We start from the raw sequence: 25816 nt of genomic DNA, 5'->3' as shown, positions 1-25816 counted from the left end.
AGACCTCTTGATGAAGACCCCACTCTCCTGGATGGAGATAGTGTCTGCTGAGGAAGTCTGCTTCCCAGTTGTCCACTCCTGGAATGAAGACTGCTGACAGAGCGCTGGCATGTCTTTCCGCCCAGCAAAGAATCTTCGTGGCCTCGGCCATCACCGCTCAGCTCCTTGTTCCGCCTTGACGGTTTATGTACGCCACCGCTGTCACGTTGTCTGACTGAATCAAGACAGGCAGACCTCGAAGATGTTCTGCTTGCAGTATGCCGTTGTAAATGGCTCTTAATTCCAGAATGTTTATGTGTAGACAAGCTACCTGGCTTGACCACTTTTCCTGAAAGTTTCTTCCCTGTGTGACTGCTCCCCAGCCTCGGAGGCTTGCATCTGTGGTCACCAGGATTCAATCCTGAATCCCGAACCTGCGTCCCTCCAGAAGGTGAGAACTGTGCAGCCACCACAGAAGGGAGATTCTGGTCCTGGGAGAGAGAATTATTTTCCGGTGCATGTCCAGGTGAGACCCGGACCACTGGTCCAACAGGTTCCACTGAAACACCCTGGCATGGAACCTGCCATACGGAATGGCCTTGTAGGCCGCCACCATCTTCCCCAGCAACCGAGTGCATTGAAGAACAGACACCTTTGCCGGTTTCAGAATCTGTTTTACCATGTTCTGTATTTCCAGAGCTTTTTCCACTGGAAGAAAAACTCTGCAATTTTTTTTTTATTTTTTTTTAACTTGAGTAATTTTTTTTATTTTCTTTTTTTTTTTTGCAAGGGAAACAAGAACATAGAAACAAAAGGAAAAAAACAAACACAAAAACATACAGAGAATAAACAGATACAATCCGTGTCACAATGTCATACACATATCAATAAAAAGTGCCGTGTTTATATCAATACATAAGGGTTTTGTGATCATTAATCTCTCATATAGTATTAACAGTCAGAGAGTTGAGCTGGAGCCGCCACAGCCGTAGCTAGACGGGAGGCGTTCCACCTGTTCCACTTATTGAGATAATGTGGCAGGGTCCCTCTAGACCTATGTGTAAACCTTACGTGTCCAGATACCACGTTTACCAGAGCCCGCCAGTTGTATAGGTTAGGAGGGGAGACAGCAAACCAGTTACGCGCTATAATCACCTTCACTAAGGTAGTCAAGCAAAGAACATATTTATAAAGTATCGGACAGTAGGTTTCCTCTAAATCTAGGGCAAACATACACAATTTAGGAGAGAAAGGGGGTAACATCGGTTCTGTAATTAGTATGTCTGACCAAATCGCTTCCCAGAAAGCATACACAGTTGGGCATAACCATAATAAGTGCCAGAAATTAGCTCCAGAGGCACCACACCTCGGACATGCATCATTAGGCCGCAGCCCCGCTTTAAAAAGAGAAACTGGAGTTCTATACGACCTATGAAGAATAAAGAAGACGACTTGTTGATATCTGATACATGGAGTAGTATACTTAGGAGAGCACAACACCTGGAGCCACTGGTCATCTTCAAGCGGACCTATGTCCTGCTCCCATTTAAGTTTAAGCGGGTCAAAGACATTCGGGCAAATGTGATCATTAAGGCTAGCATATAAAGTGGAAACTTGGTGTCTCGTTCCCAGTTCCACAACCAATTCTTTAATTGGCGAATTAGAAATGGTCGGAGACGAAACACCAAATTGTGCCTGCACTGCATGACGGAGCTGTAGGTAACGATAAAAGGATTTATTGGATATACCAAGCTCCTCCTGCAGTTGCGCAAAAGATTTGAAAACACCAGTATCATATAGCTGTGAAATTGTTATAAGGCCCACGCCAATCCATATATTATCTTGTGTGAGATGCAATAGCTCCCTATATGTTGTGTTAAACCAAAGGGGCAGATCGGGATCTGTATCGCTCCAGTCATAAAAAGAGTGAGCCAGTCGCCATACAAGTAGCGATTGACGGAGTAGAGGGGGAAGACCAGCAGTAGAAGAGGCTGAAAGAAGGAACTGAACAGGGGAGAAGTGAGACCCCACACACTCGGCAAAGAATCTCACAAACGTGGGACTATCCCTATTTAAAATCCAATTCGACAAATGTACAAGTTGGGCAGCCAGATAATAAGCGCGCATATTAGGAAAACCCAAACCTCCAGCAGATTTAGCTTTAACCAGAGCTCTCAGGGCAACCCTAGGCGTCTTGTTACCCCAAACAAATGGAGAGTACACTATCAATGCCAGAGAATACCTTCTTAGGAATATAAACAGAGGAATGTTGTAATAGGTAAAGAAATTTCAGTTGGATCACCATTTTAATTAGATTAATGTGACCCGTGACAGTAAGGGGAAGCTTCTTCCATACATGGACCCGACGCTTCAAATCCTCCATGACCTGGTCTATGTTATGATGTACAAAAGTTGTGACATCAGGAGTGATCCAGACACCAAGATATCAAAAGCGGAGGGTCCACTGTAGTGAGCAAACAATAGGTGACAGGTCAGGGATAATACCAGATAAGGGGAGGACATGAGATTTATTCCAATTGATAGACAAGCCAGAATAGAAGCCAAATGTGTCAACAATATTCAGTAGAGAGGTCAGGGAAACATCGGCATCATTGAGAAACAAGAGCATATCATCAGCGTACAATGCGAGAACATCCTCATGTCCATCAATAGTAATGCCCCTAACAGCAGGGGACATTCTGACAAAACTCGCCAGTGGTTCTATAGCTAGGGCAAAGAGGGCAGGGGACAACGGGCAGCCCTCTCTAGTACAACGATATAAAGCGAAGGGGGACGTATCAAAACCATTGACAGATAGATGAGCCATAGGAGAGTAGAGCAACTGCAACCATCGTATAAATTTGGGGCCAAAAGCAAATTTTCTAAAGACCTCCCACAGGTAATCCCATTCCACGGAGTCGAATGCCTTAGCGGCGTCCAAGGAAACTACCACGGCATCCAATCCCGATTGATCCCCCCTCTGCAGATGACAAAACAGCCGCCTCAAGTTTTGTAGGGTAGACTTGCCTGGCATAAACCCTGTCTGGTTATCATGAATAATCGATGCTATAACAGTATTAAATCGAATCGCCAAAATCTTGGCCAAAATTTTTACATCAGTGGATAGCAATGATATAGGCGGTAGGAGTCTGGGACCGTAGGGTCCTTACCTGGCTTAAGGATCACTACAATAAGAGCTTCCGACATAGAAGGAGGCAAACAGCCACCCTCCAGGAGAGCGTTAAAAAGATTTAGAAGGTAAGGGCCAAAATATTCACGATACTGTTTATAGACCTCAACAGGTATGCCGTCACTACCCGGGGCTTTCTTATTGGGGAAGGAGGCAATAGCCGCCTCAACCTCCTCAACAGAGATACCACTATCGAGAAATTCAATAGCTTGTGATAATTGGGGCAAATCAACACCAGAGAGGTACTGTTGCAATTGATCTGAGGTATAAGTGCTTCTAGAAGTATATAACGAGGAGTAAAAGGACTGGAAAACTTGGGCTATCTCAGGGGTAGTATAGACTATTGCTCCTTGGGGGTCACAAATCTTTTGAATGGATCCTCCAGCGCCAGAAAAGCTAGATAACTACCGCCTGTGTCTAGAGGGCATGTTGCGAGAAAAGCAATTTACGTTTGGATTTATCTAATAGGTGGTCAGACCAGGCCTTCCTCGCCATATCCCACTTCCAACGGTCACTAGGGGTTTTGGTACGAAGATAAACAGATTCACTTTGGGAACAGGCAAGCTCCAGGCGTGATTCCTCTTCCCTACCAGATTTCTTAACAGAAGCAATGCGCTGTATAAAAGAGCCCCTCATCGAAGCCTTAAATGCATCGTGCTTAATAAGTGGGTCTAAACAAGTTATATTATGTGTTTCGAAGTCCCTCCACTCATGAACCAGGGCGTCATGATCAGTCAGCAAGGTCAACCAAAAGGAGTTTAGCTTCCACACTTTGGCTCCACAGGCAGGTATCGTATCTAGGACCACCAGCAAGGGCGAGTGGTCCGAGATCCCTCTCTGTAAATATCGGACATCAACTAATCTAGGGGTGAGATCAGGGGAAACCAAGGCCAAATCTATCCTTGAAAAGGTATGGAAACTGGCTGAGTGGCAAGAGTATTGCAACTGCAGAGGGTGTCTTAGCCTCCAAACATCTACGAGCTCAAGTTCAGTAACCAACCGCGCAAAAGGCGTAGGGGAAGGGGAAATAGAGGGTAAAGAAGGTGGACGCTCAGACCACCTATCCAAACCTCCATCCAAAACATTATTAAAATCGCCTATGCAGAGGATCGGCGCTGAGGGAGAGGTAGCAATAAATGCCATAGCATGACGAAGTACCTCATTACTGTAAGGGGGGGGGACATAGACAGCAAGTATATGAAGAAGTGTGCGGTTAACATAAGCCCTGAGGAAGACATATCTACCATATTGGTCAATTTGACTATGGACCAAGTGACAGCTGACCGACTTCCTTATCAAAACCGAAACCCCTCGAGAATTAATGGAAAAGGTAGAATGATATGACAGACCAACCCAAGGCCTCCTGAGAGCTAAGGTCCTAGTACCAGACAAATGGGTTTCAGAAAGACATATAATATCTGCTCTATACTTCTGTAGTTGAGACAAAACGAGAGCACGCTTAATGCGGTCATTCAGGCCCCTCACATTCCAGCCGAGTATGCGGAGCCCATCAACCCCTGTAGCCATGAAGAGAAGAAAGAAGGGACTGAAGGAGATTAAAATCAAGGTGAGAATACAGAGGAGACGAAGCACCGAAGAGAATAGAGGCACACAGTAAAGAGGAACCTGTATTGGAGAAAAGGAAAAATCAAAAGGGCCCTGATGGCACCCCTCCAGCAAACAAATATGACCGAGAAACCACAGAATATACACAGTGGAATACGGAATCACATGGCAGTTCAAGAAAAAACACAAAAAATGACACAGTGACACAGGCATTAATATACAAACAAAAACAAACACAAAACAGCGCAACCCATCCCCCACCCTGTATATCCATTAGAACCTAGATACACTTGGATCCCCAAAACAATCCTAACTAAAGCTAAAAAACTAAAACAGCCCCGGGGTATAGAGACAAACTATACCTCTATAAAAAGCTATATCCTAGCATTCAGCTCCGAAAACTAAAAGAGCATCCCCGCTGTATGGACAATGAAAAAAGGTACATCGCTGTGAGAAGGAACCCAGCATATATTGTAACGCCTAAAAAGAATAGCAAGAAAAAACTCCAAAATATCAGAACACAATGAAAAATCAACTAATCAAACAATTGTCCTCAATGAGGGGCACGAGGTATGCGGTCCAGCCAGGCCTCCACTTCCTGAGGGGTGTTAAAGAAGTGTGTAGAGCTATCATGCACAACCCGTAAGCGCGCCGGAAACAACATGGAGTACTGCAACTGTCGGTCACGAAGCCTCCTCTTCACGTGAAGACACTGCGCACGGGTCTTTTGGACATCCACAGCGAAATCCGGATAAACAGATATAGTTTGGCTGTCAAATTTTAAAGGCCCCTGAGTGCGGGCCAGCCGGAGGACCGCATCCCGGTCTTTGTAGTGTAGAAAGCGGGCTATGAAAGTACGTGGAGGTGCACCCGGGGGAGGAGCCCTAGCGGGCAGACGGTGCGCCCTTTCCACGGAGAACTGAGGACTAAAGTCAGCACGGTTAAACAATTGAAGGAGCCATTTCTCAAGGAATGATTCCGGAGAAGAGCCTTCCGCCCTCTCCGGGAGGCCAACAAAACGCACATTATTACGACGAAGCCTTCCTTCAATATCAGACAGTTTCGCTTTTACTGCCGACATCTGGGTAGTGAGACTGGAAACCGTATCTTTAAGAGGGTTGGTGAGGTCTTCCAAATCAGAGATACGGTGCTCTGCTTCCCCCACCCGTTCACGTATTTTTTGCATATCATGCCTGATCAGGGTAATATCCACCTGCACCTGGCCGATTTTGTCCATAACTCGCTGTTCAGACGTAGATATGGCCAGAAGAATCTGTTGCGTTGACTGGGACGTGTCGTCAGGCTGAGGAGGGTTCCCGGAAGGTGAAGGAGGGGATGGGGGAGCAGCACCTCGGGAAGGTCGAGAGGAGGATGGAGAATCCCTCGCAAATCTTTCAAGCTTGGAAGCCGCAGCGGTATTGCCCCCACGAACCATAATGCAGTCCAAGAGGAGTACAGTGGGCAGGTAAAAGCAGTATTAAAAAAAATTAAATAATTTTTTTTAGAGGTCAGGTGTTGGAACACCCTCCACTATACTTAGGAGGTGTTTTAAATCAGGGATACAGTAAAGGGGAGTACAGGGTAGCACAGTCCCCAAAATAAAAAGTCACCAAATGGAGGAGGAGAGAGATTGTGCATTCACCAGATCCTGCAGGGATCTTAAGTTTCCACTGACAGGACAGTGCAGGGAGTGCAGTCAGTACAGGCAGGCAGAGACTTCCAGCTGGCTCAGCCAATGGATTGCAGAGCCCCTCCAGAAACTATGCAGCAGATCTCCGTATACAGCGGTCTGCGGCCCGCCGAACACAGTGTGCAGGAGTACAGGGCAGTGGAGAGCAGGCGGGAGCAGAAGCGTCAGAGGCAGCGGGTATCGCGCTGGAGAGGAGCTCCGGTGTAGCGCGCTGCCAGCCTCCGTTCACAAGCCCCAAGATGGCGCCGCACTTTCGGTCAGACGGAGCCAGGGAGACTGAGCGGCGCAGACCTCAATGAGTCCAGCGGCAGCACCAGGCAAGTTAAACACGCCGGGAGACCCCTCAAAACGGGCAGGAGAGGATGCCAGGCAGTGTGAGCAGGGTCAGGGACGTTCAGCAGCGGGGAAGCCAGGATAAACGGCGGATATTAGACGGAGCTCTCTCACCTAGATCCTTACAGCATGCTCGGCCAAGCCACGCCCCCCAAAAACTCTGCAATTCTGTATCCAGAATCATACCCAGGAACGACAGCTGTGTCGTCGGATCCAACTGTGATTTTGGTAAATTTAGGAGCCAACCATGTTGTTGCAGAATCGGCAGTGAAAGGGCAACATTCTTCAGCAATTGCTCCTTGGACCTCGCCTTTATGAGATCGTCCAAGTACGGGATAATTGTGATTCCCTGCTTGCGCAGGAGAACCATCATTTCCGCCATTACTTTTGGTGAAAATCCTCGGAGCCGTGGACAGACCAAACGGCAACGTCTGAAATTGGTAATGACAATCCTGCACAGCAAATCTCAGGTAAGCCTGATGTGGAGGATATATGGGGACATGTAAGTAGGCATCTTTTATGTCGACCGACACCATAAAATCCCCCTCTTCCAGACTGGAGATCACTGCTCGGAGAGATTCCATCTTGAATTTGAATTTTTTTAGAAAGAAATTGAGGGATTTTAGGTTCAGAATCGGTCTGACCGAGCCATCCGGCTTCGGGACCACGAACAGGCTTGTATGAAAGCCTTCCCCCTGTTGTGACGGGGCACCGTGACAATTACTTGATTTTGACAACTTTAGTATCGCAGCGCTTACTATCTCCTTTTCTAGAAGAGAAGCTGGCATGGCCGATTTGAAAAATCGGTGAAGGGGCACGTCTTGAGACTCCAACCTGTATCCTTGGGTTACTATTTCTACTATCCCAGGATCCAGGTCCGAGTGCACCCAGACCTGACTGAAGAGTTGGAGATGCACCCCCACCGGTGCGGACTCCTGCCGAGGAGCCCCAGCGTCATGCGGTGGATTTGGTAGAAGTTGGAGAGAACTTCTGCTCTTGGGAACTTGCCACAGCCTGTGACCTTTTTCCCCTTCCTCTCCCCCTCGCAGCAAGGAAGGAGGACCCACGTCCTTTTTTGAATTTATTGGTCCGAAAGGACTGCATCTGATAGTGATGCGATTTCTTCTGCTGTGCAAGAACATAAGGTAAAAATGAAGACTTACCCGCGGTAGCTGTAGACACCAGGTCAGTGAGGCAGTCACCAAACAAGACCCTACCATTAAACAGTAGAGACTCCATCGCCTTCTTAGAGTCAGCGTCAGCATTCCATTGATGAATCCACAATGCTCTCCTTGCTGAGACTGCCATGGTATTGGCCCTTGATCCCAAAAGGCCAATATCCCTTACAGCTTCTTTTAAATATGCTGCAGAGTCCCTCATGTGACCCAGAGTCAAAAGCACACTATCCCTGTCTAGGGTATCTACCTCAGATGACAAGTTATCTGCCCACTTTTCAATAGCGCTACTCACCCATGCCGAAGCAACGGCAGGCCTGAGTAGCGACCCTGTAGTGACAAATGGATTTTAGCGTATTTTCCCGCTTACGATCCTTTAGGGCTGCCGTGGCAGGGGACGGAAGCGCCACCTTTTTGTACAGACGCGATAAAGCTTTGTCTACCGTGGGGATTGACTCTCACCTTTCCCTGTCCCCAGAGGGGAACGGATATGCCAATGGAATTCTTTTGGGAACATGTATCTTCTTGTCAGGATTTTCCCAAGCCTTTTCAAAAAGTGCGTTCAGTTCATGAGAGGGAGGAAACGTTACCTCAGGTTTCTTTCCTTTAAACATACAGACCCTCGTATCAGGAACCGCAGGGTCCTCCTTGATATGTAATACGTCTTTTATCGCCACAATCATGTACTGAATACTCAGCCAGTTTTGGATGTAATCTGGCATCACTATAGTCGACACTGGAATCAGAGTCCGTGTCGGTATCTGTATCTGCTATCTGGGTAAATGCACGTTTCTGTGACCCCGAAGGGGTCTGGGTTTGTGACAAAGCATCCTCCATGGATTACCTCCATGTCTGGTTCTTAGACTCAGATTTATCAAATCTCTTAGTCAACCTAGTCACATTTGCGTTTAAAACACTCAACATATTCACCCAATCATCCGTCGGCGGTGCCGACACGGCCACACACTCAGTATTTTCTGTCCCCACTCCAGCCTCCTCCTGGGAAGAGCATTCAGCCTGACATGGAAATCACTAAAACATGCACTGTTGGTGTGCCTTGAGGACCGCGGTTGGGAATGCCTGGTGTAGGGGATGTAGTATGGTGATGTAGTGCAGTGACGAAGTGTTATGATACAGTGCAACGTATGGGGACACAGTGGCGCATGTAGTTGAACACGCTGGCGGGTCATGTCATGCACACTGTAGGGCATTTGAGGCACATAGGGGAATATTGTATCCCCTTTTTTTCAAATTTACTGGTAATCTGACAGTTTAGTCTGACAGAGTTTGATTTACCGTTGTTGTTTTTTTCTGTGTGTGTGTGTGTGTGTGTGTGTGGGTGTGTGGGGGGGGGGCGCAAACTATTGCCTTGCCCCGGGTGACGAAAATACTAGTTTCGGCCCTGGAGGGAGGAGCCAGTTCACACCCATTCAAAGTCTTATAGTGTGCCCATGTCTCCTGCGGATCCCGTCTATACCCCATGGTTCTTGAAGCATCCCCAACATCCTCTAGGACGTATGAGAAATATAATTATTCAATAATTCTACATTTGGATTTATTTCAGGTATCTGTGGTTGTGCATATTTTTCATAAATAATGCAATTTCTGACAAGAACATATCTGATTTTAATTTGCATCAATTAGCTCACATGATTGCTAAACAATAGGTTTCAACTGTAGAATGAAATACACTGCGCTTCAAAAAGAAAGAGACCAGACAATCTGAATTTATATGGCCCTTATATAAATGGTTTTCACTGTTGGATGGGCCAATGGATCACTGAAGATTCACAGCACAATTCTCAGTCTTGAGCTTCTGATGTCTGTTCATTTTTCTTGCTAGTAAATATAATTCTTTTATTACATGATCCGCAGGCCTTGGATGTAAGATTCCAGGGTCTATAAGTACAAAAGGTGCAAACATGAGGTTCACCATCAGTCTTAACAATTTGCTACAATTTCCTTAGAACAATGTACTATATAAGGTTATTACTCCACTTTTATAACATTCTTAAAAGCATTAATTATAAATTGGTTTACATAAAAAGACTACTAAAAACAATCACAATTATATATGTACACATTTCAAGAGCTTATCTGATAGAAGATTGTTATACTGAGAAAAGGTGTTTTCCTACACAGCAGACTTCCAGGAATAAATCCTAATAAACCACAATGGTTTAAATAAGCCACAATTAACAGCCTCATAATGGCTGATTGCTGCAGAGTTTTGCCTATTCTCTGTAGAGAAATACAAATGTCATAAAACAAATGTAATAATATTTTGGCAACTTTTATATGAATACTTAGCCAAAATACAAGAACTTGCATTTTAGGCTTACAGATGGTGTCCTCCGTCATCTTTGCTCTGTGCGCTATAAGTCACGTTACACATAACGTGTGAGTTCCGTGTGACTCGGTAGCGCCGATCATCTGTTCTGTAATTTATTTCTGTGAAAATAAATCTTAGATGCAAGGTGATGGGATAGGACACACAAGCATTGATTAAAAGGATATGTAGCATACCTATATTCTGTCTGTGACTGCGACCGTATTTGAATACAAAATGTTACGCAATGTTATGCAGCATTTTGGATGCAGATACAGCCGCAAATACACACATACAGGCATGCTGCATATCATTTTAACCAGCAGAAGCTGCTTGTGTGTCTTATTGCATTACATTGCGTCTAAGACGCATTTACACGGGAAAAAAACACAAAACAGGTGCTCTGCACTACAGAGTACCGCCATGTGATGGCGTGACTTGAAGGGCTGTTTAGTGTCAGTCGAAAAATATTGCAGTACACACATCAAGTACAAACTACACACAGATGGCCTCCATGCGCGTACTTATTCTGCCATGCGTGCACATATTCGCAATTTGCGTATGGTCGCTCCCGAGGTCCTGCGTATTAGAGCGTGGTATGAGTATTTACAGTAGTGTTTGTGGTCGCATGGAAAAGCCATAAAAACACATTACATATTTAATCCAAATAGTGCACAATGTACACATAGTCTCCCTGCATCACACCAGCAAGTTACAACAGTTTAAATGGTATCAGAACAAAGGGATTCACCTTTACAAGATAGGAGGGGACAGAACAAGGTTATAAGGTGGTGTTTGGTATCCAGCTGTAGGGTATTTTAAGGGCAATATTCCGGTGTTGGTTTGCAGAAGATCGCACGCTCCTGCGAATAGTTATGCGCAGGAGCAGAATATAAATATTAACTGTGTTTACTGTACATTTGGTATGCGGCGGGAACCCAGAGGAGACCACCTGCAAGGGCACCTGGAACAGACATCGCCCACCTATTCAAACCAACCTATGACCTCTCCTGTACTGTAAATGACCATCTCTGTGTCCAAAGGACAAAGATTACAGTATCCATTGAGTTTGGTTTTGAAATATTGTATAAAAGAGCCAGCTGCACGCCCGGCCAGTACACAGACTCTGAAGGTCATCTACCTTGATGACTGAGGACCAGACTGGGAAGCGCAGGCGAAACCAAACACATATGTACCATTGATTGTAGCCATTCTTCTATTGTATTGTATTGTTTATATTGTAACCCCCTGCAAGTAAAGAACCGTTGGTGGGTTAGACCCCAACCTAGTTTTGAATTACAATTGGTGTCATGTTCCATTTCCTTGCTAAGGTTTAAAGTGTATTTACAGCCACTCGGGCTGCTGCATTGTGCTAACAGTGTGTAGGCTTGTGTACGCAAACTGGGTAGTCACTACGCCCTTTAGGCGTAAGTACGCAGAGTGCGGACACTGTACGATCTTGTGTACGTAAGGTTTGTGAACAATATAAGGGTGAAAGGTTAATTACAGCGGCCGCAGCGGCTCAATATTAAAGTGTATCAAGTGTGTTTAAAGTATAAGCCTTTTAGTCCTGTAAGTAAACAGACGTTTACATTAGTATGGCTGAAGCAAGGATGTAAGAGGAAACATCTGTAGATACCGTTTAATTGTTGATGGATATGCTAGAAAAGCCATTAGAAACATGATAAATAATTCAAAAATCTTAAAATATATGGCAACACATATGATGTATTTTTTTAGTAAATAAAAGAAGACACAGCAACAAGATTTTAACAAAATACATAAGACACTGCAACATGCAGACAATGGAACACACCCAAAGAAAACCAGCTAGTGTTAACCTACAGACACAAGTCTGCGATGGCAAATACTGTACGTATCCAGATGATAGGTCGACAGTTAAAAAGTCGACAAGCAATAGGTCGACACCAAATGGCCAAAATGCATATGGTCACAAGGTCGACAGGTTCAATTTATCGACACATCATATGGTTGACTTGAGGTTTATTTTTAGAATTTTTTTTAAACATTTTTAGGACTTTTTCATACTTTACCAGCCACGTGAACTACAATTGAGAACAGTAACTTGTGCAGAGCGAAGCAAGCCATGCAAGGGAACTCTGCGCACTAATTGGGGGTCAACGTGCTGGACAGGAAAATTCGACAACAAGAAAAATAAACAAAATCTCACGACGACCTTTTCTGACTGTCGAACCTTTGGTCCATAACCCTACTGTAAAAGTAGGCGGCAAGTTTCGGGTTATCACATAAAATACTACGAGAAGTCAATTAATCAAAATTTTGTATTGGAAGCATTTTTCTTCACTTGGTGGCATCAGATTTATTAGGGTAACAAAAAATAAATAAAATAAAAAGTAAGTTAAACAACTTTTTTTTAAAGTGTATTCTGATCAATGTTACTGGCAGAACCCAAAGAACTTTTGTTAATTTTGTAAGCTTCAAGGTTCGATGATGCAATTCAGTGCTGATGGAGTCATTGGCCTCCAGCAGACTAGCAAACCTTTGCAGGAGTATGGAAGAGCCACCAAGATTCAGGACTCTCCTGGATGTACAGGGAGTGTAGGCAGGTATATGATATATTATAAAAAGAAACACGGGCATATCCTAGAGAAGCACAGTTGAGTGAAGAACTGTAAGAGATTATTCCAAGTACTGTAAATGTGAAATGGCCAGTAACAATTTAATAAATAATAATCAGTTTATCTGAAGAATCGTGTAGTGATGTCCAATATACAGTATCAGGAAATATAAATGAGGCAAGTCCTCTTTAATTCACATTTCTCGCTCTAAAACCCCCCCCAAAAAAACGAAACCAAGGACAAGCACCGATGCAAAGCATAATCCTGCTATTCAGGATTATACAATACAAACAGTCACATGTACAACCTAGGTCTCAGATATATCAGATGTAAACTCCAAGTAACATCTTTGCTGCGATGCGGCATGTTGCATGGCGCACCAGTTTGTGACAATTCACAGCCGGCGATCACTCCATTAATTCCTAATAATGCAAAGAGTCACAGCCCAGTGCACCATGCAACATACCACATCGCAGCAAAGCTGACCACAGCTACATCTGTATGGCTTTTACAATAAACATCTGCGAATCACTTGTCTGGAAACAGAAGTGCTCCATCTTGTATTTCAACCAAGATGCCATCAAGTTGAAATCTAATTGTCCCCATCGGTCCTCGAGCGAATATTTTGCTCCACCCAACATGTTCCCACTGTTCTCCCTCACGGTCAGGACATTGTAGGTAATTCAGACCTGATCGCACACTAGCTTTTTCGCTGCGATCAGGTCAGAACTGCGCATGCACCGCAATGCGCTGGCACATCGCTTGGTTACAAAGCGGATTGTTGCTCTGCGACAGGTTTTACGAAGAATCCATTCGCACAGCTGATCGCAAGAAGATTGACAGAAAGAAGGCGTTTGTGGGTACCAACTGACCGTTTTCTGGGAGTGGTTGGAAAAACGCAGGCATTTGCAGGGCGGGTGTCCGCCGTCAATTCCGGTCCCGGACAGGCTGAAGTGATCGCAGAAACTGCAAAAGATCTGATTGTACTGCCCCAGCTGCACATGCGTTCGCACACTTGCACAGCTAAAATACACTCCCCTGTAGGCGGCAACTATCTGATAGCAGCGCTGCAAAAAACTGCTAGCGAGCGATCAGGTCTGAATTAGTCCCATTCTTGGTACCCCCTAGGTTATTTATGTACGCAACGGCTATGGCGTTGTCAGACTGTATTTTGATTGCTCTTCCTTGAACAAACTGTCATCTGGCAACCATAGTGCTGAAAAACACTCCATGCTCTAACACGTTCATCAGAAGCTTTGACTCAGCCGGACTGAAGAGAGAAGGCACCCAGCTTTGCAGACTGACATTCATCATCACAGATTTCCAGGCCCAGATGGAGAACATGTGACTCAACTCGTCTCCATTCAGCCACCAATGGTACTATACACACAGCTCTACAGATCTAGGGATCTATTTGCTAAGAGAGATAAAGTGGACAGCGATAAAAAGCATTGGCTGGTACTTTCTCTCTGTCCACTTTATCTCTCTCAAAAGCTTAGTAAAGAGTCCCCATAGTTTGGAGAGCTGACTGCTCAAGCTCTAGCGAGACATGTTTAAATTTGAAACCAGTAAAACGCATGCATCTTCTACGTACACCCTCTGTTGACAAGTGTTGAACAGAAGGCCAAAGCAGATCATCCGCTGACATGTCTGGTTGGGGAATCAAACCAAGGGGTCTATGTACTAAGCTTTGGAGAGAGATAAAGTGGAAGGAGATAAAGTCAACCAATCAGCTCCTAACTGTCATTTTTCCTGCCTGTAACATGTCAGTTAGGAGCTGGTTGGTTGTTACTTTATCAAAGGTTTAGTACATTGGGGGTCATTCTGACCCGTTTCCTCGCTGCTGTTTATCGCAGCCGAGCGACCGGGTCTCTTCTGCGCATGTGCCGTAGTGCGCCGGCGCATGCCAGACAGCCGAAGGCCGTGGCAGGGCTGCGATTGCCTCTGCCTGATTGACAGGCAGAGGAGGTGGCTGGGCGGGAGGTGGTGAAACGGCGGTGTTTGGTCGCCGGTTCGTAGGCGCGGTCCGGCCAACGCAGGCGTGGCCGGACCGAACGGGGGGCGGGCCGCAGCGGCTGCGTGACGTCACACACAGCCGCTGCGGCCAGCGGCAAACAACTCCCGGCCAACCGCAGGAGCTGCGCTGCCCGGGAGTTACTCATGAAATACAAAAGCATCGCTGCTGTGATGCTTTTGTATTTGTGCAGGAAGGGCGTCACTGACATACGGGGCGGACTAGCCCTGTGCTGGGCATCCCACCGCATGTCAGGGAAGATGATCGTAGCTGTGCTAAATTTCGATCAACTCGGAATGACCCCCATAGATCTCCAAAAAAAGCCTGCAGCAAGGATATATATTTTTTTGGGATCAGCAGGTCCTCCAGGTAAATCAGAAGTTTCAATGGCCATGGATCTAAGAAGGGCAGTCATAACGGCTATGATCTTTGTGAATACATTTTGTGCCCCACCCTTGGCATAGCCACAGCACAAAGGTAAAGTGACACTGATTCCTACCACACTGAAATACAAAACATTGATGTCTACAAACTCATACCATTCCATGGTGTTGATGACAGTCAGCATGGACATTTAGAAATGTCAACTTCAATAGAAAAGAAATCATGTGATTTCTGATAGACAGAAATCTGAATAAAAATCCAAACCTTTCTTTGTATCAGAGACTGGATTAACTACTACTGTGGAAAGAAGGGTAGGGCAAAGGGTTTATTGTTTTGTCTACAACAAGACCTGTAGTGAAAACGTGCATGGGCAGAAACTTCAGGAGAGGCTATAATGTATACCCCACCAGAAGATAACTTGCATCAAGGGCTATGTGGTGAAATGGAACCAATGCTTCAGAAAGAGAAAGAGATCGGCCCCCACCACAGGAGACCACCTTCCCATCATGCCGATTGTTTCTAGGATGACAATGGCCAAGCCTGCAATTTGCTACAGTCTTCCCTGAATAGTGGGCTCCTCATCATCTTGTAGGTATAAAAGGAGTAAAAATGGGTCAAGCAGCATTGTCAAGGTGAAAAATAAGATTTATGTTCTTACCTGGGTAAATCTTTTTCTTTGAGATAGGGGGCACAGGAAGAGACTGAGGCCCGCCAGTTGTTAGTTTGCAAGATCCAGGCAGGAGCAAGGAAGAGAGGAAGGAAGACCATCACACAGACAGAGCCACACATGGCTATCAACTGTACACACCCACTAACAGAGGAACAATTCCTAGCAAGACAGGTGCGTGAAGGGAGGGCGCCCTGTGCCCCCTATGGACTTGAAGAAAAAGATTTACCCAGGTAAGAACATAAATCTTATTTTCTTCATCGTCCACTAGGGGGCACAAGGAGAGACGCTGGGATGTCCATAAGCTGTCCACTCAGGGGTGGGGAACGCTCCTGGACTGCGCTAAGAACACAACACCTGAAGGCGGCGTCCTGGGAAGCAAAAGTGTCAAAGGCATAAAATCAGACAAAAAGTGGCGTCAGTAAACCACGTGGTCGCCTTGCAAAGCTGTTCAGCCGAGGCTCCCCGGCGAGCAGCCCAAGAGGGACCAACAGAACGAGTGGAATGGGCCGTAACCCCCGCAGGTATCGGAAGATTGGCTGCCGTATAGGCACGCTGGACAGTCAAACAGAGCCATCGAGCTATGGACTGTTTCGTAGCAGGCCATCCCCGCTTGTGTGAGTCATATAAGACAAACAACGAGTCCGACCTGCGGAGGTCGTTAGTCCGGTCTATGTAAACCCGGAGAGCCCGCACCACATTGAAAGTAGCCTCTGAAGCAAAGGCGGCAGAAAAGGCCGGAACCACAATTTCCTGATTGATGTGGAAATGGGAAACTACCTTAGGCAAGTGACCTAAATGAGTCCGTAGGAGCGCACGATCCGAGTGGGACACCAGAAATGAAGAGCGCCAGGCAGATATCAGAAACTCGTCGGGCAGATGAAATGGCCAGGAGAAAGACCATCTTCCATGTGAGCCATTTAAGCTCGACCTTGTCCAGCGGTTCAAATGGTGCAGACTGAAGAACACGAAGAACCAAGTCCCACGGAGAAACCGGGAGGCACAAATGGCGGCTGTAGATGTAGCACACCCTGCAAAAAGGTCCTAACGTCCGGCAAGTTCAAGCCCCGAATGGAGAAATGCCAAAAGCCGTGAAACACGGAAAGACCGCGGACTAAACTGCCGCTGAGAACACCAAGCGAAGAAAAGCTTCCACAAACTGTGATAAACACGGGACAAACACGGTTTATGATCCGGAGCATGGTAAAAGATAACCCTCTGAGAAAAGCCTCTTTCTCTCAGGAAGGATGTCTCAAGAGCCACCCCGTCAAAGCCAACCTGTCAAGATCTGAATGCAGACACGGACCCTGAGACAGAAGATCCGGCCGCCTCGGAAGGCTGAGAGGAGAATCGATGGAGAGACTCCATAGGTCCACGTACCAACTGCGACGCGGCAATGAGAATCATTGTGCCCCCATCCAGCTTGAATTTGTAATGTACTCACAGCAGCATGGAGATCGGAGGGAAGACATAGATCAGTGGAAACTCCCATGGAACTGTTAAGGCGTCCACCAGGAAGGCTGCCGGATCTCTTGTGCGAGAGCAGAACCTTGGCACATGGTGATTGTGTCAAGACGCCATCATGTCGATGTCTGGAAGCACCCAACACAGAACCCACAACTGAAAGACCTCCGGATGAAGGGCCCATTCTCCGGAATGCATGTCCTGGCGACTTAGGAAGTCCGCCTCCCAGTTGAGGACTCCTGGTATGAATATTGCAGACAGCGCGGGAAGATGCTGCTCCGCCCAATGGAAGATGTGCGTTGCTTCTTGCATGGCCCCGCGACTGCCGCCCTGTCGATTTATGTAAGCGACTGCTGTCATGTGGTCTAACTGAATTTTGATGGTCGACCCTGAAGGAGAGGCCGTGTATATAGCCCTGAGCTCCAGGACATTGATGGGAAGCTTGCTCTCCTGGGCAGTCCAACGTCCCTGGAACATATGTTGGTCGGAGACCGCACCACATCCTCGCAGGCTGGCTTCTGTGGTGACCAAGATCCAATCCTGGATCCAAAAGAGGCGTCCCTGATTCAGACTGGACCGAAGAAGCCACCACGAGAGGGAGTACAGCACCTCCCTGGACAGGACAATGGACTGTCTGGCGATGTGCAGATGGGAGCCATCCCACTTGGTCAGCACTTCCAACTGAAGAGTGAAGAGGACGTGAATGAAACTGCGCGTACTCCACCATGTCGAACGTGGCCACCAGGGACCCCAGAATTTGCATACAAGCCTGTATGGACACACTGCGGAAAAGGAGAAAACGCTAAATCTCAGAATGAAGGGCCCAAATTTTGTCATCTGGGAGGAAGATGCATTGGAGTCGCGAATTGAGCAGGGCTCCTAAGTGCAACATCTCTTGCGAAGGCACTAAGGATGATTTGCGCCAATTTATCTTCCAGCCGTGAGATTGCAGAAGATCCATCGTAAGCTGAATATGTTGTAGTACCTCCTGGGACTGGGCCATGAGGAGCAGGTCGTCCTAGTAAGGAAGGATCCGCACACCTCTGCGACGTAGTCTGGCTGCCATGACAGCCATGCCTTTTGTGAAGACTCGAGGTGCCGCTGACAACACAAACGGCAACACCTGAAATTGGTAATGGTCCCATTGAATGGCAAATCGGAAGAACAGTTGATGACTGGCCCGAATGGGAATATGTATATAGGCATCCTGAATGTCCAGGGATGGCAAAAAGTCCCCTGGCTCCAAGGCGAGGATAATCGTACGGAGGAACTCCATGTGGAATTGGGGGATTCACAGAACCCTGTTCAAGGACTTTAAATTGAGGATAGGGCGGTAAGAGCCATCCCACTTCCGCACTAAAAATAGCGTTGAATAAAACCCCCGTTGTTTCTGGGACTGAGGAACCGGGATAATGACGTTGGAGGCCAGAAGGGAAAGAACAGATTCCCTTAGAGCTTCTGCTTTCCCCATATCTGCTGTGAGACCTGTGGAGAAGAACCAGAGACGTGGACGATTCCGAAAGGACATCGCATATACCTGAGAAACGATGTCCCTGACCCAAGTGTCTGACGTGGTTTTCAGCCATAACAAGACAAACCACAGAAGTCAGCCTCCCACCCTGGGGTCCCCCAGGGGAAGGCCCGCCCCGTCACTCAGCAGGCATAAGTCTGCTTGGGAGCTGGTTGTCTGGTGGCCCATGGCTGCTTAGCGCAGGACTTGGCTCCCTTTGATGGGGCCTGGTACCTTGAGGAAGCCTGACCTTTTGCTCTGCCCTGCAGGCGAAAGGTAGTCCTGGCCTTGGACGGAGTTGGCATCAGCACGCCAAGAACAGAGCCAGAGCGCCCGTGTAGCAGCTACAGTTGCTGCAGACAACTTGGAAGTCAGGACCCTGGTATCCATGGCCGCTTCTCCTAAATATGTACTAACCTTATGAATATTGATTACACGAGCGAGCAATTCCCGTCTACTAGTACCAGACGAAAGACCCTGTTCCAACTTTTCTGCACAGCTACCGATGGTCTTGGCAACCCAGGCTGAGGCCAGGGCAGGACGAGCAACCGCCCCGCATTGTGATTAGGCCGTTCTGAGGAAAGCGTCCAACTTCCGATCCGTAGGATCCTTAACGGAAGACGTGTCCGGAGTAGGAAGAACTGAAGAATTTACTAATCTGGCTACATGGTGAAGAAGAATCCCACTTAGTACGCTCCTAAGGAGGCAGAGGGTAAAAGTAAGCCATGAGCTTGAGTACATGAAAGAGTTTAGTGGCCTCCTCCCAAACAACCTTTATAAGATCCTCTGAGTGCCGTTTAAACAACGGATCCTTATCCTTAGGAGATGGTTCTGAGTCTTCAATTTGAAGCATTGACCTGACCGCTCGAAGCAGAGTCTCCACATCAGTAAGAGACATAGAATCTTCTGTAACTGAAGAAGATTCCAAGTCGGAATTACCCGACCCAGTGTCTTCTGGATTCGAAACAAACTCAGGGTCGGACTGGACCAGTGAAGTAGAACTATCACGGCCTGCCTCTCTCTAAGAACTGTTGAACAGAAGCTGACATCTGTGTTAAGCCCTGCACCGACTGAGTAAACGACTGCATCCATGGTGGTTCTACCGGAGGAATCTGAGGATGGAAAGAAGTGCCCCACCCCCCTGCAGGGGTCCAGCCAGACACGGCTGGCAGTGGAGCTGGAGGCTGGGCCGCCCTGCGATCTACTTGTGTCGACGCCCAACCGGTTCTGGAAAGGGTGTCAGCTGTATCAGTGTCACATTCTTAGATGGCGTGAAGCAGCAGACACATAAGCCATCGTTATCCGGGTCCTGTGGAGAAATAATATTGACACAGACCCTCAAGTACGAGGCTCTGGAAGAGTGACCTCCTTGTTAGCCTCGTTACTGGAAGACATGTCAGCAGAATACAAGGCAGTCGCCACACAAACTGTAAAAAAAAGAAAAAAAGAAAAATACTAACAGTGCAAAAGAGTAAACTAACCTTCCCTAAATTAATGGGGTAAGGTATATAAACAATAGGTGTCAATGCAACAGATTATTCCTATTAGTGAGTAGCAGAATATATCAGACACACTCTACATGCACACAGAAACTCTCAATGCACAGAAAAACAGGGTGTAGAGGTAATAATGGATACTCAACAACCCAGCTACCAAGTAGCAGGAAGGAGCAGGCGAAGAACCAGGCTGCAGGAGCGAGGTACTGGGGAGAGAAAGGCTGAGGGTCCCTTTCCTGCTGAATCTGGAGCAGCAATGTGCCTAAAATGGCTGCCCAGCATCTTGAGGGAGGAGAACAGAAAAGGAGGAGGAGGAGACAGCCCACAGACAGGCAGATTACAGTGTAAATGCGAACCCCAGGGGTGGGGGTGGAGCTACAGGCAAGGACTCCTTCCCCTTCAGGCGACAGGACCCCAGGGATGCTGCGCTGTGCCTATTGCTAATGCCCTGGCGGTCTAGTGACTAAGCGCAGCAACCTGGGCTAGCACGGCCCCTGCAGCCCGCACTCTCCTCCGCGGGATGGATCGCTGCATCGTCACGGCTCCCTGGAGCCAGTCTACTCAGCCTCCAGTCCCTGGTCGCGGCTGCGGAATGTGTGCTGCTGCCTGGAGACCCGCGGCGGAAGTCACCGACCCAGTCGCCGGTGCTGCCGGAGGAGTCTTTAGGCAGGTATCCAAGGAGTGCCTCATAGTTACTCAAAAGAATCTAAATCTGTAACTGGGAGCTTAGTTTAGCTCCCCACCGCAAGGTGCCCAGTTCCTACCGTGCACCGAAGAAAAACCAACTAATTGGATCCTGCTCACCACGGATGCCAGCATGTGAGGATGGGGTGCGGTCTCCAACCGACATACGTTTCAAGGACGCTGGACTGCTCAGGAGAGCAAGCTTCCCATCAATGTCTTGGAGCTCAGGGCTACATACAGAGCCCTTCAAGTGGTGTGGCCTCTCCTTCAGGGTCGACCAGTCAAAATTCAATCAGACAACGCGACCGCAGTCGCTTACATAGATCGACAGGGCGGCACCCGCAGTCATGGGGCCATGCGAGAAGCAACGCACATCTTCCATTAGGCAGAGCAGCATCTGTCCGCGCTGTCGGCAACATTCATACCAGGAGTCCTCAACTGGGAGGCGGACTTCCTAAGTCACCAGGACATGCATTCCGGAGAATGGGCCCTTCATCCGGGGGTCTTTCAGTTGCAGGTTCTGCGTTGCGTGCTTCCAGATATCGACATGATGGCGTCTCGACACAATCACCAGGTGCCAAGGTTCTGCGCTTGCACAAGAGATCCATCAGCCTTCCTGGTGGACGCCTTAACAGTTCCATGGGAGTTTCCACTGATCTGTCTTCCCTCCGATCACCATGCTGCTGTGGGTACTACGCAAATTCAAGCTGGAGGGGGGCACAATGATTCTCATTGCCCCAGACTGGCCGCGTTGCAGTTGATACGAGGATCTACAAAGTCTCTCCATCGATTCTCCTCTCAGCCTCCCACGGTGGCTGGATCTTCTGTCTCAGGGTCTGTGTCTGCATCCGGATCTCGACAGATTGGCTTTGACGGCGTGGCTCGAGACATCCATCCTGAGAAAGGATTTTCTTAGAGGGTTATCTTTACCATACTTCGGGCTCAGAGACCGTCTTTGTCCCGTGTTTATCACAGAGTGTGGAAGGCTTTCTTCGCTTGGTGTTCTCAGTGGCAGTTTAGTCCGCGGTCTTTCAGTGTTTCACAGCTTTTGGCATTTCTCCAGTCGGGGCTTGATCTAGGCCCTAGCCTTTACTATCAAGGTTCAGGTTTCTGCTCTATCTGTCCTCTTCCAACGTCAGCTGGCTAACTTGCCGTAAGGACCTTTTTGCAGGATGTGCTACCTCTACACCCACCATTTGGTTTCTCAGTGGGACTTATCGTTGGTTCATCAGTCGGCACCATTTGAACCGCTGGACAAGGTCGAGCTTAAACGGCTCACATGGAAGACATTCTTTCTTCTGGCCATTTCGTCTGCCTGACGAGTTTCTGATCTCAGCACATTATCCTGACGCTCTCCATTTCTGGAGTTTCATTCGGATCGTGCGGTCCTACAGACTCATTTAGGTCACTTGCCTAAGGTAGTTTCCACATCAATCAGGAAATTGTGGTTCCGGCCTTTTCTACCTTCTCGACTTCAGAGGCTACTTTGAATGTGGTGCAACCCGCACCACATTCGGGTTTATGTAGACAGAACTAAGGACCTCCGCAGATCGGACTCGTTGTTCGTCTTGTATGACTCGCACAAGCTGGGAAGGCCTGATACGAAACAGTCCATAGCTCGATGGCTCCGTTTGACTGTCCAGCATGCCTATACGGCAGCCAATCTTCCGATCCCTGCGGGGGTTACGGCCCATTCCACTCGTTCTGTTGGTCCCTCTTGGGCTGCTCGCCGGGGAGTCTCGGCTGAACAGCTCTGCAAGGCGGCCACGTGGTCTACTGCCGCCACTTTTGTCTGATTTTATGCCTTTGACACTTTTGCTTCCCAGGACGCCGCCTTCGGGCGTTGTGTTCTTGGCGCAGTCCAGGAGCGTTCCCCACCCCTGAGTGGACAGCTTTTGGACATCCCAGCGTCTCTCCCTGTGCCCCCTAGTGAACGAAGAAGAAAATAAGATTTATGTTCTTACCTGGGTAAATCTTTTTCTTCGAGTCCATAGGGGCACAGGGCGCCCTCCCTTCACGCACCTGTCTTGCTAGGCATTGTTCCTCTGTTAGTGGGTGTGTACAGTGGATAGCCATGTGTGACTTTGACTGTGTGATGGTCTTCCTTCCTCTTTTCCTCGCTCCTGCCAGGGTCTTGCTAACTAAAAACTGGCTGGCCTCGGTCAGGAGGCAGGGTATAGGAGAGAGGCGGACTGAGGGCTGCTGGGAAGAGTTCTGTAAACTCTTTGGGGCCAGGATTCAGTCCTCAGCCAGCCTATACCCAGCGTCTCTCCCTGTGCCCCCTAGTGAACGAAGAAGAAAGAACTTTCTTCGGTGGCTGGAGAAATGAAACATATGTATCTCAATTGTGGCTTCCCCCAGGTACTCGGACTTCAAACCCAGACTCCAAGAACCCAGGCTATCAGCCAATTGTTCAAACAGAGCCTCCACAACCTTACTGACCCCAAACTGAAGCTCTTATGGGTCTAAGGGAGGCCCCTGCATGGTCATAAAGCAGCCTTGTAACTACAATTACAAATAGCTATTATTTAGTAACAGAGGGCAAAGTAAGTAAAGCATTGATTTACCACTATGCAGCAATAATTTTTAGGTCTCTACAACAGTAATGAATTTAGCATTCTTTATAAAGATTCATACATCCATTAGCCAAATCAGGGAAACTCACCTTAAAGTCCCAAATAGTCATTGCACCGTCAATGCCTGTAGTGCAGAACTTGCGACAGTCAGATTTATCTCCATCATATATAGACACTTGGCTGGGAGGCAGAAATGGAACAGAAATTACAAGATAAACACATGTGGAAAGAATTGGGTATTCCAAATACAGTCAAACTACCATGGTGTAAGAACATATATATTTTTTTTTACTTTTAATACTAGCTTTGTATCGCTCTTTTTTTTTTTTTTGTCAGCTATGTGCATTCAAATGCAACCACACCAGCAAGTGCTTCATCTGACCTGGTCGCACAGGATGCGACCAATCAGATAAATAACGTGTGCGGCTACAGGGAAGTAAAACTTCACTCTGCTTCCGCTCTCAGAGGGACCGGAAGGTCCCTCTGCTCCCTGCTCTGGTGTTTGCCATTCTGAAGATCACTGCTGATCGGTCAGCATGGCAGGATATTTTCGGAAAATAAATTGTCAATTAAGTGGTTAATAAGCATTCATGACATTAGGTTTTGATTAAAGGATTACCTTTATTTTGCAGCAGTCTACAAATTGACTGTATTACAACTGTCAAATTACAGAGTTTTTTTTAATGGGTGTGGTGTGGTATGGTATGCCGACGGCCGGGCTCCCGGCGACCAGCATACCGCCGCCGGAAGCCCGACCGCCGGCATACTGACAGCATGGCGAGTGCAAATGAGCCCCACGCGGGCTCGCTTCGTGCGCCACGCTATTTATTCTCCCTCCAGGGGAGTCGTGGACCCCCATGAGGGAAAAAAACTGTTGGTATGCCAGCTGTCGGGATTCCAGCGCCGGTAAACTATGCGCTGGGATCCCGACAGTCGGCAACCTGAAGACCACCCTTTTTTAACTACTCTGCACCATAGAGAATTTTATATATTATGCCAGAAGCATGTGCGGTACACTAGTTCAAAATAACCCTCTTCAGTCATACCACAACTTCACCCATACCATCTGGTTTAAACCTACGTAATGCTGTTCTGGTGTAGAGTGTCCAATGCAGTGTTGCGATCCTCTGTAGTTGCTCTCTTGTCCATGTTTCTAAAGCGCTCCATGGCAGAAATATTACGCTGGGTGCTCTGCTTTGGAATGTCCAGTTTCGAAACAAAAGTTAATGAGCCGTGGTCATCGTAGGTAAAAAGCATAGGACAGCAATCATGCCCCTATAGTAAGAAAAGTAGTTATAGATTTGTAAGAAGAAAAAAAAAATCACTAAAATAGGTTTATTAATTGTACTCATAAGGGTTGATTGATTAGCTATATATGGGGGTACGGGAGGCTGGACTGCAAACCATAATTCTAAACATAATAAGAGGTGCTGCCATGCGGAGACTTGTAGTACCACACCGAAAAAATAGAAAATGCAAGTGCATGCTCTAAACACTAAGAACTGACAACCAGACCACATTGTGCAGGCCCGGGGGTCCCGTGCTCTGTACTTGAACCTTTGGAATGTTAGGGATCTATCTGATGAGGTCACATGTCCATGGTAGGTAGGCCCATTTTTTCGGGACAAAAATGATGCTAAAAATCTCAATTTTACTCCAGGTTAAATTGTATAGTTTAATATACTTGTTCTGATTGTCAGTTCTTAGTGTTTAGAGTGAGGTTGCACAACTTTTTTTTTTTTTTAATTTAAAGGGCATGTTATTTAAGTGTACATAAACTCATGGGACACAGTGGAATTAACTAGGCCAATCCAGTAAGCAACAAAAAGAGCTTGAAAGCCATCCAATTCCTAGCAATACATACTTTAGCCAATGAAAAGTATAGCAACATAGGATTTGTAAATAGTGGTTCAACAGATTTATTTATCAACAGTTTCTTATAAAGCGCAGCAAAATCTGTAGCGCCTTATAGTTGGAAACAGTGCTAAAATAAAACAAAACAACTGGAAACAGTCATAGAGGTAGGAAAGCACTGCTGGCAAGCTTACTACAATCTATAGGGAAGTAGGCATTGATAGGTGTAATCTAATGCATAATGGTCCACCAGATTGCAAAGGTTCTTGGTGGGCTGTATGATGGGTCACACAACAATGTTGACC

The 25816-nt window shown here is 47.1% G+C and overlaps 1 protein-coding gene across 2 annotated transcripts in view; it reads right to left on the bottom strand.

The window, feature by feature from the left end:
• Positions 1-9535: 9535 nt before the first annotated feature.
• The window catches only part of ARPC1A (actin related protein 2/3 complex subunit 1A), a 450685-nt gene continuing 434404 nt past the window's right edge, over positions 9536-25816 (bottom strand). For both annotated transcript variants that reach the window (XM_063934172.1, XM_063934171.1), the window contains exons 8-10: positions 24739-24932; positions 23747-23837; positions 9536-9832 (exon numbers count right to left, since the gene is read on the bottom strand). In XM_063934172.1, coding sequence (XP_063790242.1) covers positions 9794-9832; positions 23747-23837; positions 24739-24932 — 324 coding nt within the window. In that variant the 3' untranslated portion in view covers positions 9536-9793. The remainder of the gene's footprint in view (positions 9833-23746; positions 23838-24738; positions 24933-25816) is intronic.

Source organism: Pseudophryne corroboree, chromosome 7 (genome assembly GCF_028390025.1).
Source record: "Pseudophryne corroboree isolate aPseCor3 chromosome 7, aPseCor3.hap2, whole genome shotgun sequence".
Lineage (NCBI taxonomy): Eukaryota > Metazoa > Chordata > Amphibia > Anura > Myobatrachidae > Pseudophryne > Pseudophryne corroboree.
The sequence above is the reverse complement of the archived record's forward strand: the minus strand, read 5'-3'. Positions and strand labels throughout refer to the sequence as shown.